We start from the raw sequence: 17,500 nt of genomic DNA, 5'->3' as shown, positions 1-17,500 counted from the left end.
CTTATGAGGTGGATCTCAATAGGTTGGTAGCAAATAATAATAGAAGCTACTTGTCCAAGGATCGGTATTTAACTTGAAACTTGATTGACCAAGAATTCTTTCACACATTCACTTTTCTACACACTGAGTGGTTGCCAATGCAGTCTGTTGTCTTAATGTAAGCAAAGACTAGAAAGCGTGAAAACAGTGCTGTTCAAAGTTCTTCCCTGTAAGGACTAATGGTCCACTGTACGTGGACAGTACAGTCATGCATTTAGTAAATTCATGAGAATTACAACAGCTGAGAGTTAGAGTTGGTGGCTCAGTTGGTTGAGCATGGGGCTGACATGTGAGAAGTTGTGAGTTCAACTCCAGCCGGACCAACACTCAGGATCTTAAAATAACTGAGGAGAAAGTGCTGCCTTTGTAATTGCAAGAAATTCTAGACCCAAGAGCCCTTTTCTTCTCACTGCTCGTGTTTGTTTACCCGAAGTGACTAATGTGTCATTAAATTACCTCAGAATGCAGGAAAAGTGATCTAGGAGAACTCAGATTTAAAATATTTCCTGGTGGGGGGGATGTCCCCGGACCCCCAAGAAAAGTTTGTGCCTTTGGCGCTCGCTCGGATTATAGGCGCTCCATTAAATCTCCAGCGAGCCTCTCCCTACAACTTGGCATCTATGTTCTCTTCACTTCACTTAAATGTTAAAACCCTTCAAGTCTGACAACTTTCCCATTCTTTAAGCAGCCATGCACACATAGAAAATAATCAACTCGCCAGTTAGCATTCCTATAAATCACTACAAAGTACTGCAAAATTTGCGTATTCTTTAGGCCACATGCGCACTGAAAATTGATATAAAATGATGAGAAAACAAAACAACACTTAGCAGTGATCATGTCCATTTGACATCTGGATATCAGTCTTGGTTGACTTTGTTCGGTGCAGCAAAATGGAGAATAGAATTATGTATGAGAGGGTGATTTCATTGGCTAAAAGCAATGTACTGGACCCCTTGGACCAATACATTTCACCTCTTTCTGTTGTAACAAAACTAGATAAAAACAACCCTGGTGTTGAGATTTCTGCAAGCACTAGGCTTAATTAACATGAATTGGAGCAGTCAATGCCATGGGTACTGTGCTGGGGCTGGAGTGTGAAATATTTAATTTTGTTTGCTAATTCAGAAACTCAAATGGTGAAAGCACATGTTCTAAAGGCAAATGTCACGCTAATACAATAGCAGCTAAAAAGTGAAAATGCTGGATTTAGCCTTCTAGAAATGTTATGAATAAGATATTTACTCTAAAATCTAATCTTGCTTGTTGACAACATGATGAAATCGCCAGACAGTACAGAACTTTAGTAGCAGTTTGTTGGAAGTGGCGGAAATTTCATAATTTTATTTCAGATGTTCTTTCACTCTTGGTACGAGCATCATCCGTTAATGTTAGTTTCACAGTCTTCATGTGAACTACCTGGCGGAAGGTCACCACAGTATTCACAACACTGATAATTTCGAGTGAAGCTGTGATCCTTGCAGTTATTTTCACATCTGCAGTTCAATTATGATTCATTTCATATAATTATCATTCCATTCATGATTATTTCGAAACTTTGCAGCTAGACTAAGTTTAATACCACTGCAGCTTGTAAAAGGAAGCCTAAATTTCACTTAGCCACATGAATAATAAAGCTGAGAATGGTTTTCACTAGTGTTTCACCCTCTTTCCCTTTGATGTCATGCTGCGACCGATAGATTCATGTTATTTCCTATCCAACCCCACAACCTTTTCCAAATCAAACTACCCCTATTTGCTGGATCACCCATACCCTGGATGCCAGAGGTTTTGTCTCTCTTAGAGAGACCATCGGAATAGCTAATCGTTATTCTTTCTCTCTAAGAGAGAAAACACCTCTGGCATCCAGGGTAGGTGACCCATTCAATTTGTTCCCTGATAACGTATCCGTTGTTTAATAATAATGAACCATCCAGACTTCAATTGGCTGCAGAAACATTCACTTCTTTTGTTCCACACTAATTTGAATATCAAAAGGCAGCATCGCTTTAGTCTAGTTAATCCTTGCAGTTTGCTTCTAACCCTTCCGCAATGTACCACCCTACTTCTGCGCAAGATATACCTTATTCCAAACTGGCCACCATTTTTGTATTCTTTAGTTTCCTTGCAAATTGGCCCTTTTGGCCAGGCTTTCAAACGGAAAATTCAAAAGAATGTTTAACCTTGAACGAGGCCAAAAGGGCCAATTTGCAATCAAACAAAAGAATACTAAAATGAAGGCCATTTTTGAATAAGGTGTATGGTATTCTGAGTAAACGCTTCAAGTGTGTTATTTATTTTCATTCCATCCTTTGCTTACTCTGACCCATCCATAATCATTTTTAATTATAAACACAAGGAAATTCAATTTTTTGTCAGTGTTATTATTAATTTTATTATTTTTTTAAAGGTGTGGGCCAATGGTTCTCGATGCACTGATCAAAATTAAGAATGAAATTGATCCAACATTGACATTCAGACGTTCCTGTAGAGAAGGTAAAATGGCAATGAGGATTCAAAGCACAGCTTCACTTATTTAGGGGTGACAAAGTTAAAATCCGAGACCGAGACCCTTGTTTGCAAATCTGAGTCCGACACCAAAACATGCAAGACTTTACACTGAAATAAATGCAATATAAATGAGACTTCGAGACTCTTTGCAAAGGCTTTCAAGATTTCAAAATCGGATGAAAAGTTTGCCAGTGCTAAGATTTTGGAGGTACCATTCACTACCCCTATATTTAATTCTTAAGGACGGTGCCAACTATTGTTATTGTGCATACATTCTGCGCATCTTGAGATACTTGGGTTTCTTATCAGTGATGCTTACTAATACTGTAACAGTGATATTTTTGCACGGTTTAAAACTATCCGGACAAAGTACATGTAGATCTTTAGTGAGTACTCTAGGTATCCAAAAAGAAAGTTGGTGGTAACCATGCATCTTTGAGAGATAATAAAGCTTTACAACAGCGTTGTAAAACGTAGTTAATGGAGCGTGACTCGTAGAGCTATCCTCCACATGTCACGAAATTGTAAACATTACGCAACGCAAAGGAGACTTGAATGGATTCCTATATTCTAACAATTCGAACTGTGTTCCTTTATCCTTGTCTTTAATACTGTCTGCCTACAGTTATATCCTTTATCTGGATTGGCGAAAAGCAACAACTATCCCCATTCATGTCGCGTTGAGCGCTACAGAAGTTGTTTGTATTAGATGGTACGTTAGTCACCATTGGTTTAGGCCTAGACATTAGTCTCAGTATAAAAGGTCTAGTAAAGTCCAAAGTATCACTCTGTGAGCTCTATAGTTAACTGTAAGGAGTACCTTAAGTTTACTGTTTACGAATTTTATTCCCACCCTCCCTCCCTTCGGAGGTTTTGTTAAGGTCAAGTTTAATAAATTCGGGTTCACCTCTTGGTACACGCTTCGGTTAAGTCTTGCAGCGACTTCCCCAAGCTTCGGTGTTTTTCATGCTATGCTATGCCAACATTGTCTCTTGCGTTTTGTTATTGTAGTGTGTTTTAACTATAAATACCCACAGGAACTGCAAAATTAATTAATTAAGCTTCAATTAGAGAAATAACGCCATACATTGCTTAGTATTTTAAAGCTTTTTTACAAATTTTATTCAAAAATTATCTTCGAAAAATGCGTGGTTACCCCCAATTTTCCTTTTGGATTTCAATAACACTTGTTAACTAAAGATCTACGTTTCCTACATAATCATAAACCGAGTCAAACATACCTTTGAATTAGTAGGCACCGTCCTTAAGTCTCTTCTTCCCTTTTGGTGAAGCTGATAATGCAATCTCAATCTGGTGTTTTTCCCTGATTTCATTATTGAACAGGAATTTGTGGCTCATGTGCAATGAATATTGGAGGGACAAACACACTGGCCTGCATCAGGTAAGCCATGATCTGAGTATCAGGTGTTAGAATTATTGTTTTACTGCTGATGCTGATATTTCTTCATGACATGTTTGTCTCCTCAGTCGTATCAACCCAGATGTGAAGAAGAAAACCAAAATATATCCATTACCACACATGTATGTGGTGAAAGACCTTGTTCCGGTAAGGCAACGAATAATTCCAGTAAGGCAATGAATAGCTATGAACCATTCATTTATGTCCAATTAGCGGTAACCCAATAATTAAAAAAAAATTGTGCTCAACCAGTGCAGTGCTCACAGTTTCATAACAAGGGCCATTTTATTTAAAATTATTTGCCAAATCTGTCTCTTTTCCACCCCACTGAGACACTAGAATATTTGGTGTCCTCAGGGGCCAGTTAGTCTCCTTCACAGCTGATTTTCGGGATGCCATGCATTAGAACCACATTCCTTTCACGGATTGAGCCAATCACAGCTACAGTTCCATTTTCTGGAAATGTGTCGCCGATTCAACCAACAGTACCTCTCGTCTTATCAATGCGCAATAAATCACTATCTAGTGGATATGTAGCGAAACCAATTGCGCTATCCAATGGACAGTGATTTATTCACTGGTCGGATAGCACCATCCACCTTTTGAACAACTGAGGCTTGGTTCCATTCTCCAGGGAATAACTGGTTTATTTCTGCCTCACTTTGCAGGACATGAATAACTTCTATGAGCAATATAGATCGATAGAACCATATCTGAAGAAAAAGACTGAGGTCGAGTATGGCAAGGAACAGTACCTGCAGTCTATTGAGGATAGAAAGAAACTGGTAAGTTTTTCGAGTAACCTAGAAGTTATTGTTGGATCATGTGTCAGGTCAACACAGTTTTTGCATTTTGAAATAGCCATTGAAATAGCCATTGGTGCCAACACCCTGAGAGGCAAAGGGTTTTGCTTCCTGAGCATGCCCTAGGGAAACCCTTTAGGGCAGAGTCTCTAAATGTGTACTAACTATTTCATGGGTATGTTCAATCCTCAGCCACATAATTTTTCCACTTCAACATGATAGGAGACAAGTTACATTTAAATATTGATGAGGAAGACCCATCACCAAAATAAATCATTGGCCTTTGAGCAGACCCATTCTTGTGTGCACAAGCCTGCTTTGCATTAAAAACATGAAATTGAAAAATTTCCTGCCATGTGTAAACCCACATCTTCTTTTGTTCAAAATGATATAAGATTGAAGTCCAGGCTGCAGACAAAAGAGAGAAGAGATCCTCACACTTATCTCAGTCTACATTATTATTATTGCTTAAATTGTGCAGATAAACACAAGGATCATTAATTCTCTTTCCTCTTCCTTTGTGAAACCTCTTTGCACTGTGGCCAGTTTACCATTCATGTGATTCCTTTGCAAATGTTTGGTTTGCTAGTAACTCTTTCCTTTTGATTTCAATGCAGGATGGCTTGTACGAGTGCATCCTTTGTGCATGTTGCAGTACGTCCTGCCCTAGTTATTGGTGGAATGGTGACAAGTATCTTGGACCAGCAGTTCTCATGCAGGCCTATCGCTGGATGATTGACTCTCGGGTCTGTTGACAAAGCTTTTATTATAATTATTACTTTTTTTGGAATGTGATGCATATTGTACATTACCCTGCGAGATTAGGCCCTTCATGTGGGAATGCATCCACTTGTTAATGCATCTATTGTCGTTCATGAATAATAATATAAATAAGAAAGGTTTCTTGCAAGCTTTGGGCATGGACTTTGCCCCCCCCCCCCCCCCCCCCATGTTTAAGCAAAAAATATTAAACCACCGGCTAGAAGAAAATGAAACCTCATGTTTGAAAACACACCTTTAGTGGAGGCATTGTGGTCCAGTGGTTAGGGCGCTTGCCTTGAGATCCTGGGTTCAAGACCCTCTCTGACCACTAGTTGAATTTGATCCGGGTGGTCCCTGGTTCAACTTCCCACCTGCACTTGTAAAGAGCCAACTGGTTTGCCTCCGGCCAGTTGGGATTCTTAATGGTTGTTGTTGTTCTTTTCGGTCGTTTTGTTGTGTTTCATTGGCCCTGAAAAGCCCCTATGGGCAGCGCCATGCGCATTGTAAATGAGTACGCTGAATGCTCCGAGGTGTTATGTGGTTAAGTAAAGTATGTATCTACCTATTGTATAAGCCATGTCAGAAAATAGGTACCATATTACTCTTGTTTGTTCCCCCAAATTTTGAATAAGCATTGTTTTTGTTTCCTCTTGGGACCACTGTAAGTCCCAAGAAAAAACAAAAACAGTGCTTATTCAAAATTTGGGGGGACAAACAAAGAGTATTACAATAGTATTTTCCTTAGTGGCCCTTTTTAATTGTACTGTATTCAGTAAAACAACATGGCTACTTACCTGCCTTATCTAGTGCCAGGTCTAGTGATAGGTCTCCACTCAATGGTGGACTGAATGAATTTGCAGTTGCCACTTCATGATTGTGATTCAGTATTAAGGAATGTCTTTCAGGGGGTGGGGAGGGAGGTGGGGAGCACTCAGTCAAAGTTGCTTGCTGCTAGTCTGAGGTCTACTACATCTGAAGCTCATTCCTTGCTAGATACAGTTTATTAGCACCTGGTTTCTCACCTCAAATTTTACCCTTGAATGGTACTGATGTATTGCTGATTACTGTCCACTTATCACTACTAATAATGCAATGCCATTTAAACTTTTCTAGGATGATTACACAGAAGAGCGCTTGGAAAAACTGGACTCAGATCCATTCAAAGTGTACCGATGTCACACCATTATGAACTGCACCAAGACTTGTCCAAAGGTGCGTGCAATGACCTTTGCAGTGTGCCTGTTTTGCATCTGGTGCCAGCTGATGTGCACCTTTAATAGCTGCAAGTGACAAGGCCGTAGCAAGAAATTTTTGACTAGGGGGGCAATAAAGCGAGGTCTGAAGAAATGCTTTTTCAGAAAAAATTGAAATGAATGCAGAGGTATTAAATGCTAATCATCCCTTCAGATGCTTTAAGGCGACCACAGCACTTTATTATTATACCCAAGAAAGGTCTGGGGAGACTACCTTGTATGCCAATCCCTACTCATTCCAAGGTATTTATACCAAAAATGTGAGTAACTAGAGACGTGGAAATGGCGGTTGTGAAAAGTTTCAAACTAACAAGGTAATTTCAGCGAATTTCAGGTTTTCTGCTCAATACTTCCAAAAAAAGAATTTTTTTCCAAAATATATATATCGGGTTTTTTTTTTTTTGGGGGGGGGGGGGGGGGCAAGTGCTCCCCTTGCCTTGAGTGAGATTCAGTCATAGAACAGAGCACTAGTGTTTCTCTGTTAAAATGCTTTGTAATGCAGATGAACAATAATTTTCCTTTTGTAAATGAGCAAGCCCATGCAAATTTCATTAACTCAAAAAAAACCTACTGCTGTAGTGAAACATGGTAAAATTGGAACCTTTAATAATACTATGTCTTCTGTGGACTGCAGGTGTATAGATGAGGTAGGGTGCACTTTGAACATAAAGTCTTAGTTGCTTGAAGCTTTGTGACTTTTAAACCCTATTAGAGCCTAGAGATTCTGACACAGTGCTAAGAAAATAACCATTCTTAGAGCAACTGACTATAGTTTGAGAAGCTCTATTACAGTGCGACACGCCTTACCGTGGCCACCTAACAAAAGTTTTTTACAAATTGTCTGCCAATCAGGATGTGTGAATTTGATTGAGAGTCACACCTCGTTGTAAGTTGGACACCGTTGCATGGGTTGTTGAGTTGACGTATTTACACGTAATTTTCAAATATGGAAGTTTGTTTGGTGGCCATAGTAAGGCGTCTTGCACCGTAATACTATTTTTTCATTTTCCAGGGACTCAATCCAGGGAAGGCAATTGGTGAAATCAAGAAGATGCTGGCAACTTACCAGAGCAAGAAGGCTGCCACAGCATAATTATTATCAATAATACAGCTGTTTTACAATCAATCAGATCTGACTTGGATCACAAACCTTCATAAAGCCACCAGGCTTTATCTTGAATTCAAAACCTGTAGGACAGTTAAAACGTCTTTTTTTTCTTTTGGTCACATAATTATGATCGAAAACCAGGAAGTTCTGAACTTTTATTTCATGCAAAAGCAAACAAATTAATGGAGAAATCATTTAGGCACATCACAAGATGCTGCCTTTTAAGGATTCCCATTAAAAATGACTGGGAAGCCCAGATACTGTTCAGGTGTTACAAGGCTTGCCTGTAACAGAAATCTCTCAAGTGTATGGTGTACTGAATTTTTCCCAGACATCGCCTTTCTTTTATTTTGCTTTTGAATTGAAAACACTGATATTGAGGGCTTCAGGAAGTAAAGGGTTGCGCACTGTGTCATAATTGTTTTGTGTTTAAATGTTACTTAATGTAAACTCAGGGTTTCTTCTGCTCTGGAAAAACAGTTCTGTACCATCTCTGCTGTAATGTTTTCAGTAAGGAATAAATTATGTTCTTTATGACAAATTTAGCAGCAATGATTTATGGCACAAGTTATTACTGTTTTTACATTATTTTATTAAACAAGCAAAATTAAAGTATTATGTTATGGACAACTCAGTCAGATAAGTAACTTTATTTCTGTAAATTGCCATTCACTCTTGTACTAGAGTCACGCTTTCAGATTTTTAAATTGCATCTCAGTAAATACACACTGTGATTGGCCCATACACCTTATTCCAAAATGGCTGCCATTTAAATAGTCTTTTGTTTTTATACAAATAAGCCCTTGATGCCTTGTTCTTAAGCTTAAAATTCAAAAGAATAATTTATGTTATCTTGAACGAGGCAACAAGGGCCAATTTGTATCTGCATAAATCAGTGGCCATTTTGTAGTAAGGTGTATTCAGTTAACCATATTTTACAGTATACATTGTCGTCTACTAAATTAGTATTATCAAAAGTTTGGTTTCTGTTGCTTATTTTGAAAATTTAGGGATAAAATTATGATAAAATACATGTATTTTGCAACTGCTAACCTAAGGTTTTTCTTATGGCTCTCTTGTTCCCAGTTCATCTTATTTGCACCCAGTAGTCAGCACACAATGCGGTAGGTGATAGTACCTCCCTCACCCCACACACGCACACAAAAAAGAAGTTTTATGAGAGGTATTTACATCAGTGTCTTCAACGGAGTACACTTGTACTGTAGGTAGCCCAGAATGGAGAATTAAAGCAAGCATTTACTAATACAACCTTTGTTGTTTGTTGGATCTGGATCTTTAATTCTTGGTGATGCTACCACATGAGAAGAGAGCTCAATTCCTGAGTAACCAACAAAGCCATGTGTTTCTCGTCAGAAGTGATCCACATGATCACTGACTTGACACATCTACAGGAACTTGGCAACCAATTAAACAATAGAGTGTTTTTGTCGAGGAACTATCGGCTGATAGTTGCCCCACGGAAATTTGATGTTCTTAAAACAAATATTTGTTATGCTAGTTTTAAGAACATCAAATTTCCAAGGGGCAAATATTAGACCGATAGTTCCGAGACATAAACACTCTATTGTCTTTATTGTTCACCACTAAATTTTCTTCCCCGCGCCAGTTGAAAAACAGTCAAAACCCACTTAATGCAGATCAATCAAATATTTATTCATGCGTACAGGCTGTCACAAATGTCAATAATTCGCAGCGTACATTGGCTAAAGAATAGCGTACAACTGTCAACTGTTTTTTCAGCGGACGACTACTATCAATCCGGGTATTTTCCTCGGACGGGCACTATGGGCTGATAGTGTCTCTCCGCGGACGAACACTATCGCGTCAGGTGATCAATTTAACCCAATAAGAATCGGAGAAAATTTAGTGGTGAACTATAATATCAGATAGATTATTTCCGAGTTGCTGTTTGCCTCGGTTTCAAAGGAAGTCCTAGGCCCGGTTGTTCGAAAGCGGATTAACTTAATCCACGATTAGTGTAAACTTTCGTTTCACGTTTTCAACTTTTTGGTGAAAGTTCTGTTTGGTTATTCTTGTTTTTCAAGATTGACTTCTTCTAATGTAAAGTTTTCCCGAATATCAGCAAAGATCAGCATTTGGGAGAAGACAAATAAACTCCTTGGTTAAATTTTAATCTGGGGTTAGTCTTAATCGGCTTTTGAACAACCGGGTCCAGGTGCACACCCATTCAAATGGACATGAGTGGTGACAGTATTTTCATGCAAATCAAACTCATTATCATCGAGCACCAAGACTCATTTTGAACCAGGGGCAAATAGCAACTTGGAAATGGCCTATGAGGTAAACATGATTTTGGATTATGTTTCCAGGCCAAGATACACATTTTTTAATGTACAGTAGCAGCAGGATTCACAACATCCACTTTCTTCAGGACGTGGATAACATGGCTTTGCTCTTTGATGTTGTAATGGACTGCACAAAAATATTGTAAAAAACAAAAAAACCAATCAAGATTACCAAGCAATTACAGAAACTCTTCTTTTTAAGACATGAACAATTTCACAACCAATGCATTACTCACTTCACAACCATTTCAATACAACTGCATCAACATCAGCCATCTGTTAAGTGTCTTCATCTTACCTGATGAAAGGAGTAAAGTGAAATAGAAGATAGTGAGAGACTGAATGAATCAAAACCTTGAAAAAAACAAAAATAATAGCAAGATGATATAGTGTTAAAAATAGCAAAATCATGAAACAGTCTCCAAATTAAACAAAATTATTATTGCTCTACAGTTTTATTGGTGGCATTCACTATACTTGCATCGCTGCCTCCTTGAAATGAACAAAATAATATTGCAAGGTTAGAATCCGAGGGAAAAGTTGAAAAGATAACATGAACAAATGTTAAACCACGCAACGCTGAACTCTGAACTCATAGCAAGAAACAAGAACTTGATCACACACCTTCATGTACTTACAGTGCACTTGATCACATGACTCGCTCACTTTTACTGTTCCACACACCCAATGTACACTGTACACATTCCATCATTCAGCGTCCTCTCTGCAAACCAGTGAAACTCGCTCCATTGCAAATCACAATCAACTTGACTCCCACCGGACAGATACACAAAAATTAATGTCCAGCATATCACACCATTCAGAACATGTTTATTTGCTTGAACATGTAAGCTACAGGAGAGCCTTATTTATAGCAAAGTCCTTGGTGCTTAAGAAAAATAGTTTTTGAGCTTATATGAATACAAGGTAGTAAGTAAAGAAAACAGAATTGAAACAATGAAATCCCCAAATTCTCCATATTCAAATACAAGATCTTCTTTTGCAAGAAAGGGATTTAAAGTCAAATTTCAATTTTCTCTCATTATTTTCCTGAATAATTTTAACAGATAGCCATTGCACACAAAAAAAGACATTTTCTCTCACCCACTTACAGCATATAGCATAATTTTATTTAACTAATATTGGCCACTTGAGGATAACAGTAACAGTCTGGGTATCACAATTTAGATCTCACATTAATGATTTTATGATTTTCACATTGATTTTACCACTTTGAGAGCTATTCACAGAAATTCAAGTCAAAATTCCTGCTAAAATCTACAAAAACATAATTGAAGCCTGGAAATAATTAATAAATTACATTTTATATTAATTAAGTCAAACTTTCATTTTACAAAATAAAAACAAATGTACGCACAATGCCTGATTTTCTGCAGAAAAGCATTTCTCTGCAAAAGAGTATTATTCTCAGACCGACATTAATTTGAAAATGTAATTTTTAAGGAACAAGAGTGAAGTGTGTTATCATAAAGTGGCTCAACAATCTACTGTCAGAAACTGTGGATGCTTCTTTTAACTCACTTTTAATAGTCAAATGGAATGGTCTGATTTCATTCATTCTGTCAAGGAAATTTGGGGCCAATTTTGAAGGTGCCCAGTTTGACCTATCTGACAAGTGGGACCAAACTGTCCCTTTCCATTTGACAAAATTGCAACAAGCTCACACAAATCTCCCCAATTTGAAGGCACTGTAGCATTTGGACAACTAGAATTTACCCTTCTACTGGGCAAACGTTCAACCCTAATTTTTGTTACCGGTAAATCAAGAACACTTTGTAACACTCCACTGAGAACTTTTTCTTACCATCACGACCATTTTGTCACCAGTCAAGCATCATTCCACTTCATGTCTCTCGTTATTTCAAATAATAAGTTTTTCTGTCCACAATGTCATACAAGACACCTCACTCAATCTGACTGGAGCCTTATAAAAACCACTGTTCAGTCAGCTCTCAAACAAACATTCACCATTTCACACATATGTCACTAATGTAAAATGTACAATAAAGACTCCAAAGTATTTTGCAATCCCCACTTAAAAATTATGCCAGGTAAGGATTTTTAACAAGCTAAAAAGACAAGTGATTGAAAAGGTCAAGATAGCAGCAACAATATAGATAGTCATATAAACATAACAACTTTCTTTAATTTTCCAGACATGTTTCGACAGTACATCCGTCATCTTCAGTGTTACATATTTTGAAATCGTCGTTGAATTTAAAGCGTGCGCGATCTTACATTTGTTACATTGCTTTGTCAATATTGCGTACTAAAAACAAAACAAAACAAAGATTTAAATGAGTGACGCTTAGTTCTTTACAGGGAGAGAGTCAGGTTAATGTGTTTCACCTGCTGGTTGAGATCGGGCTTCTCCCATTTTATAAACATGGATTCCTTAAGCTTCACTCGGTACTTAGTGGCTGCAGAGTCCAGGATCTCGAAGCAATCCGGTGTGCAGGATGCTCTACAAAACTCTGAACTCTTTAGATGTTTAAAAAATGTAATATTGACAACGCAATGTAACGAACTTTGTAAGATCGCGCGCGCGATTTCAAAATATGTAACACTGAAGATGACAGATGTATCGTTGAAACATGTCTGGAAAATTAAAGAAAGTTGTTATGTTTACACAACAAGTGATTGAGTAAAGAGCAATGAAAGCCCAAAATAATGCTTCTCTCACAACAACCCTTAAACATAACTGCACTGTATTTAAACAGTCTCAAATTACGTGTATGAATCAGCTTAATGCTGCTTTGGCAAACATTTTAAACAAGGATAGATACAGTACTGCTCAAAAGTAAGTTACCACCGTCTTGCAAGATGAGAGTCTCATCTCGAGAGACAAGACGAGACCTTGACTCTGCCCATGTACATACTTTGATTCAAAGTTGATGTCAAGGAGAAATTTTTCGATAAATTTGTGCTGCACAGGATGTAAAAACTGTTAATCAATCAATTTTCTTTAGTACATAAGCTTAAATCCATCGTACTGCCACAAATTCAAGTTTATCGGGCTCCAATTGAAGAGAATGCGGCGACAAAATTGATGCACATTTCAGCTGTGCAACAGCGTTAGCTTATAATTATTATCTTGTATAGCGTGAACTTTGAGAGTAAGTGGTTTGAAAAAAATTTTGATGACATAACTTTTGTGAAAATGATTTCAAAATGCATTCTCTTGTTATTAGTTAGTTTTATTATTAGTTGTATAGCCCTATTTACATGTACAGATCAATATTATTGTTTACACAGCGTTTTCATTTCAGACGTCTAAGCCACCTAGTATAAAGAAGAGACAAACTTAACTGGGACACACTTACTCATAGCAATGAAGGGCACACAGTCTCTTTGGTGATTAAATCCCAGTATCTTTTGAAGAAAAATAATCATGAATTTGATTTCTAGCCATCAAAGTTAAGTGTGTCCTGTATTTATATTAATCACACTTACAGCCAGACGTTTAATGCGTCTCTGAGACGTCTTAGACTTCCACTAGTATAAATACAGCCAATCATAGCAAAAACACAAACTATCTGAATTCGCTTTATTTCATACAGCAATTTAGGCGTCTAACCATTCTCTAGAATTTCACAGAGTTCTGTTTACAACGCCACCCCAGTAAGAACAGTGACAAAACGCTACTCAATTGGCATGATTTCTTTTTCGGTTTTAATAATATTGTATGATAATTTTGATTCTTGTTTCATGCTCAACAAGAGCGTCGGTTTGTCGTTTAAATTTGCAAACGTTCGTGTGGTCGTTGGACTTCTATCAAAATTTATGCCAATCTTGCTGCTTAAGTGATTCTCGAGAGACAAGACTCTTATTTCTAGAGATGAGACTCTTTCTCTCTTTTCTCGTCTCACGAGAAACGAGATGAGACTGGTAACTTACTTTTGAGTGGTACTGTAATTTCTGGCATGGTTTTATTTTTCTTAATATGCCTTACTGATCATTGAAAAGGTTTTTTCTCAAATGATCATCAAGAATATGTACTTGTAACGTTTTGCTTTATTTTGGCACCAAGCACTTCATCAACTTGGAAATGCCAGAAGTCAGAAACTAAACTGCATTTTCAGGAAAAAAATGCACAGCTGTGCACTCTCCTTTTTTATGTAATAAGAGAGACAAACTAGGAAGAAAACCAGCTCTCCTCTTCCACATCAAAAACTCATCCAGTATGTTTTCTTCATCATCAACAAAGTTTGTGTAAAAAATGTGTCAATGGGACCTCTAACATTTTTAACGGAAAATTTAAAATCCTACCAACAGCATTCATCTGCGGTTGTTTCTGTTCCCCAACATGCTGGAGGATCCAGTGTTTGATGGGTTGCCCATGTTTAACATGCTGTGCATCATGGAGTTGTAGGCAGCTGACATGTTATATGGAATATTTTGCCGACCACCTTCTGAAAAGGAATTCAACCCATACATGTCGAAACCTATGCCGCTAGCACCAGTACCCCCTCCCCAAGAAGGAGAGTTACGAGATGACAAAGATTGCATGCCGTGAAATTGTGGTGCCATGTGGACATTTTTTGTTGCTTTAGGCTCTGCAAAGCTCACATTGAGCAAAGTAGTTCCAAGGCGGTGGTTTTGGGACTGTACTTTTTTTGCCACTTCTCCTGATGCAAAGGTCACAAATGAAATTCCACGCATAGGTTTTGGTATGTAGACATCAATAATTTCACCAAACTTGCTAAAATGTTCCAGAAGATCATTTTCTGTTGTTCCCTCGGGCAGACGACCAACAAACAACTTCTTTAGCATGACATCTTGCTATGTAGAAAAAATTGAGATGACTAATAATCTTGCATGTGTGTGCAAAGTTTTGTTATTAACCTATATTTTTTGCTGACTATAATCCACACCGATAACTTTTTGAAAGTATGCTTGAAACACAAAACTCATTAAAAAAGGCATCACTTGCAAGCTATAGGGTTACTCGATGACAATAGATAAAAACATAATAATAATAATTAGCCTGCATAGATGGCAGGATACTTTATCTCGGAATTAAATAAGTGGTTACTTCATTGTGTTTTGACTGCAAGTGGACAGCGATTGGCTGCTGACAAGTAAACAAACAAAACAACCATTGATTTTCTCTAGGACAAAAATGGGATTGTGTTAAAATAATCCTGCAATAAAATATCCCAACTCCAGCTATACAGGCCAAAAAATAATAAAATACAATGCAGTAATGATAATTATTTATTATTCACAATGTGCAGGCCTTAAGACAAAGCCCACTTTATGAAAAAGGGCTTTTCTTTGATGCTCTGATTCACCCCTTTGCTTTAGAGCTACTAAAATTGCTGGCAAGAGTCTGATTTCACATGCAAGTCACAGTGGCTACATGGTACAAATTAGCGAACAGTAAAACACAAAACAGGAAGGTGCATTTTCTTGCTTAAATGTTCCCTTGTGATGTTATGAAAATCTCTGGGCAGTACTTGCCTTACTTCTTGGCAGCGTCACTTCACAAGTGCGACCCTGAATATGATGAACCTGGGACAAAACTGTTTTTTCAACTTCTGGATCCTTAAAGTGTACAAACCCAAATCCACGGGACTTGCCACTCTGGTAGTCTAGTTTTACCTGCAGAAAAAATGAGAAACCACCATTATACCTTGAGGTCATTTTTATGACTTTACCTTCAGAACTTAAAACATGGAGCTACAGTGTCAGGAAATAAAACATACAGTGTAACACACAGTTCTTAAAATTATGCCAGACAAGAAGATCATGTGGAAACAATTCCTACAAAGTGAGTGGCTTCTTTAGGAATCACCATGGTTCATGGCCAATAACTAGAGGTTTCACTTGTTTCCATGTTTTCTCAGCCTGCATGCAAATATACATGCATTACATGTATCATTGTGCAGGAAATGCAGTGAGTTGTTGATATAATTATAAGCTGAACCCCCTATATTAAAGGCTTAACTTGCAAAAAGAAGAATTGGTTTATGGCCAATAAACTATGTTAACAACATGTTAAGCTACTCTGCGAACAGTCTCCTTAGATCTTCCTAGATAAGGAAGGAGATTCTGCCAGCCACCTCGACATTTCGTATTGGGTATGCGTTAAAAATTCAGATATATTCGGGTGTCAGTCACGCGTGATCAGTAACTGCAAAACAACAAAACAAAAACAAAAAGCCACATCTAAGGAATCATTTCCATGGAAAATCAAGATGGTTCATACTTTTAAATTGCCATTTCATTTTTTACTGAAAAATTTAAACAGTGTAGGCTCCTGGCAGACTAGTTTTTGTAACTGACATATGAAGGAACCACTCATGGAAATTTAGACCATCAAGAATTGCCATGCTGTTGCAATTTCAAAAACATTTGATGTGTGGCAATCGATCACACGCAAAAATTAAAAAACAGATTTGACAAGTCGAAACTGGACTGACTCCTCCATTTCTTTGGATGAACAGCAAATATAAGAAAATCTAGGCAGCTGGAAGAGTCTCCTTCCTCTTACAGACTTATCTATGAAGATCGAAGGAGATTGATTGTGTTAGCTTTTTATAGCATTCACTGTCCCCTAATTTCCCTAGAAATTGTAGAGATCATACACCACTGCAATTTTGCTCCATATTTGTTTGCAAATTTATGGTGGATGTGTTATAGGTCAAAATGATTTCATCTACTATAAGGTTGATTTGTAATTTCTTTGTCTCTAATTATGATAATGAATACCAGACACAAAGAAATTACAAAATAATCAACTTTGGTTAAAATAATTTTGACCTGAAATCAAATTAACACACACAATCTGAGGAGAGCATCAAATCTGCCAACTAAGGTAGGGAGTGGGATTTTTCTTAGACTGTATAGTGTGGGGAACTTGATTGACTTGATAAAGTTGCATTGTCACTTTCCCTACATAACATTAATTTTGCTATTGCAAACAAAGATGGCAACAGTTTGTCAAGACCCATAATCTTGAGGGTTGAACGGGAATATTGGAAAACATGGAAAGTGGAGAATGAGAGCAAGAGCGTTGATTTGGAGAAAAAGGACGCCATTAATCGAGTGAGATGGAGAGTGGGAGTTAGAAAGATTGCTGACAAAGTGGGGTAAATCCGGCCACCCCCGTTTACGGAGATGAGCCCAGATCAAAAATTGGATTGATTGATTGATTGATGGACAGCATTGTCACTTTAAAACTGCCAGGCTGTCAAAGGTGCAGGGTTTTCATTGTTTTTTAATCCAATATCTGCTTAATTACAGTAACTTAT

At 37.7% G+C, this 17,500-nt stretch overlaps 2 protein-coding genes across 2 annotated transcripts in view; one reads left to right on the top strand and one right to left on the bottom strand.

The window, feature by feature from the left end:
- LOC138051275 (succinate dehydrogenase [ubiquinone] iron-sulfur subunit, mitochondrial-like) overlaps positions 1-9,165 on the top strand; it is a 10,302-nt gene extending 1,137 nt beyond the window's left edge. Inside the window, exons 3-10 of the mRNA XM_068897452.1 lie at positions 1-22; positions 2,450-2,535; positions 3,895-3,952; positions 4,039-4,117; positions 4,639-4,755; positions 5,391-5,519; positions 6,649-6,747; positions 7,801-9,165. The exon at positions 1-22 is cut by the window's left edge and continues 37 nt beyond it. Of these exons, the coding sequence (XP_068753553.1) occupies positions 1-22; positions 2,450-2,535; positions 3,895-3,952; positions 4,039-4,117; positions 4,639-4,755; positions 5,391-5,519; positions 6,649-6,747; positions 7,801-7,881 (671 nt within the window). The 3' untranslated portion in view covers positions 7,882-9,165. The remainder of the gene's footprint in view (positions 23-2,449; positions 2,536-3,894; positions 3,953-4,038; positions 4,118-4,638; positions 4,756-5,390; positions 5,520-6,648; positions 6,748-7,800) is intronic.
- A 1,869-nt stretch (positions 9,166-11,034) lies between these two features.
- Positions 11,035-17,500, bottom strand: part of LOC138051276 (TAR DNA-binding protein 43-like) — a 7,786-nt gene continuing 1,320 nt past the window's right edge. The window contains exons 3-4 of the mRNA XM_068897453.1: positions 15,708-15,848; positions 11,035-15,026 (exon numbers count right to left, since the gene is read on the bottom strand). Coding sequence (XP_068753554.1) covers positions 14,523-15,026; positions 15,708-15,848 — 645 coding nt within the window. The 3' untranslated portion in view covers positions 11,035-14,522. The remainder of the gene's footprint in view (positions 15,027-15,707; positions 15,849-17,500) is intronic.

This window comes from Montipora capricornis, chromosome 6 (assembly GCF_036669925.1).
Source record: "Montipora capricornis isolate CH-2021 chromosome 6, ASM3666992v2, whole genome shotgun sequence".
NCBI lineage: Eukaryota > Metazoa > Cnidaria > Anthozoa > Scleractinia > Acroporidae > Montipora > Montipora capricornis.
Note: the sequence above shows the minus strand (reverse complement) of the source record. Positions and strands in the feature narration are given on the sequence as shown.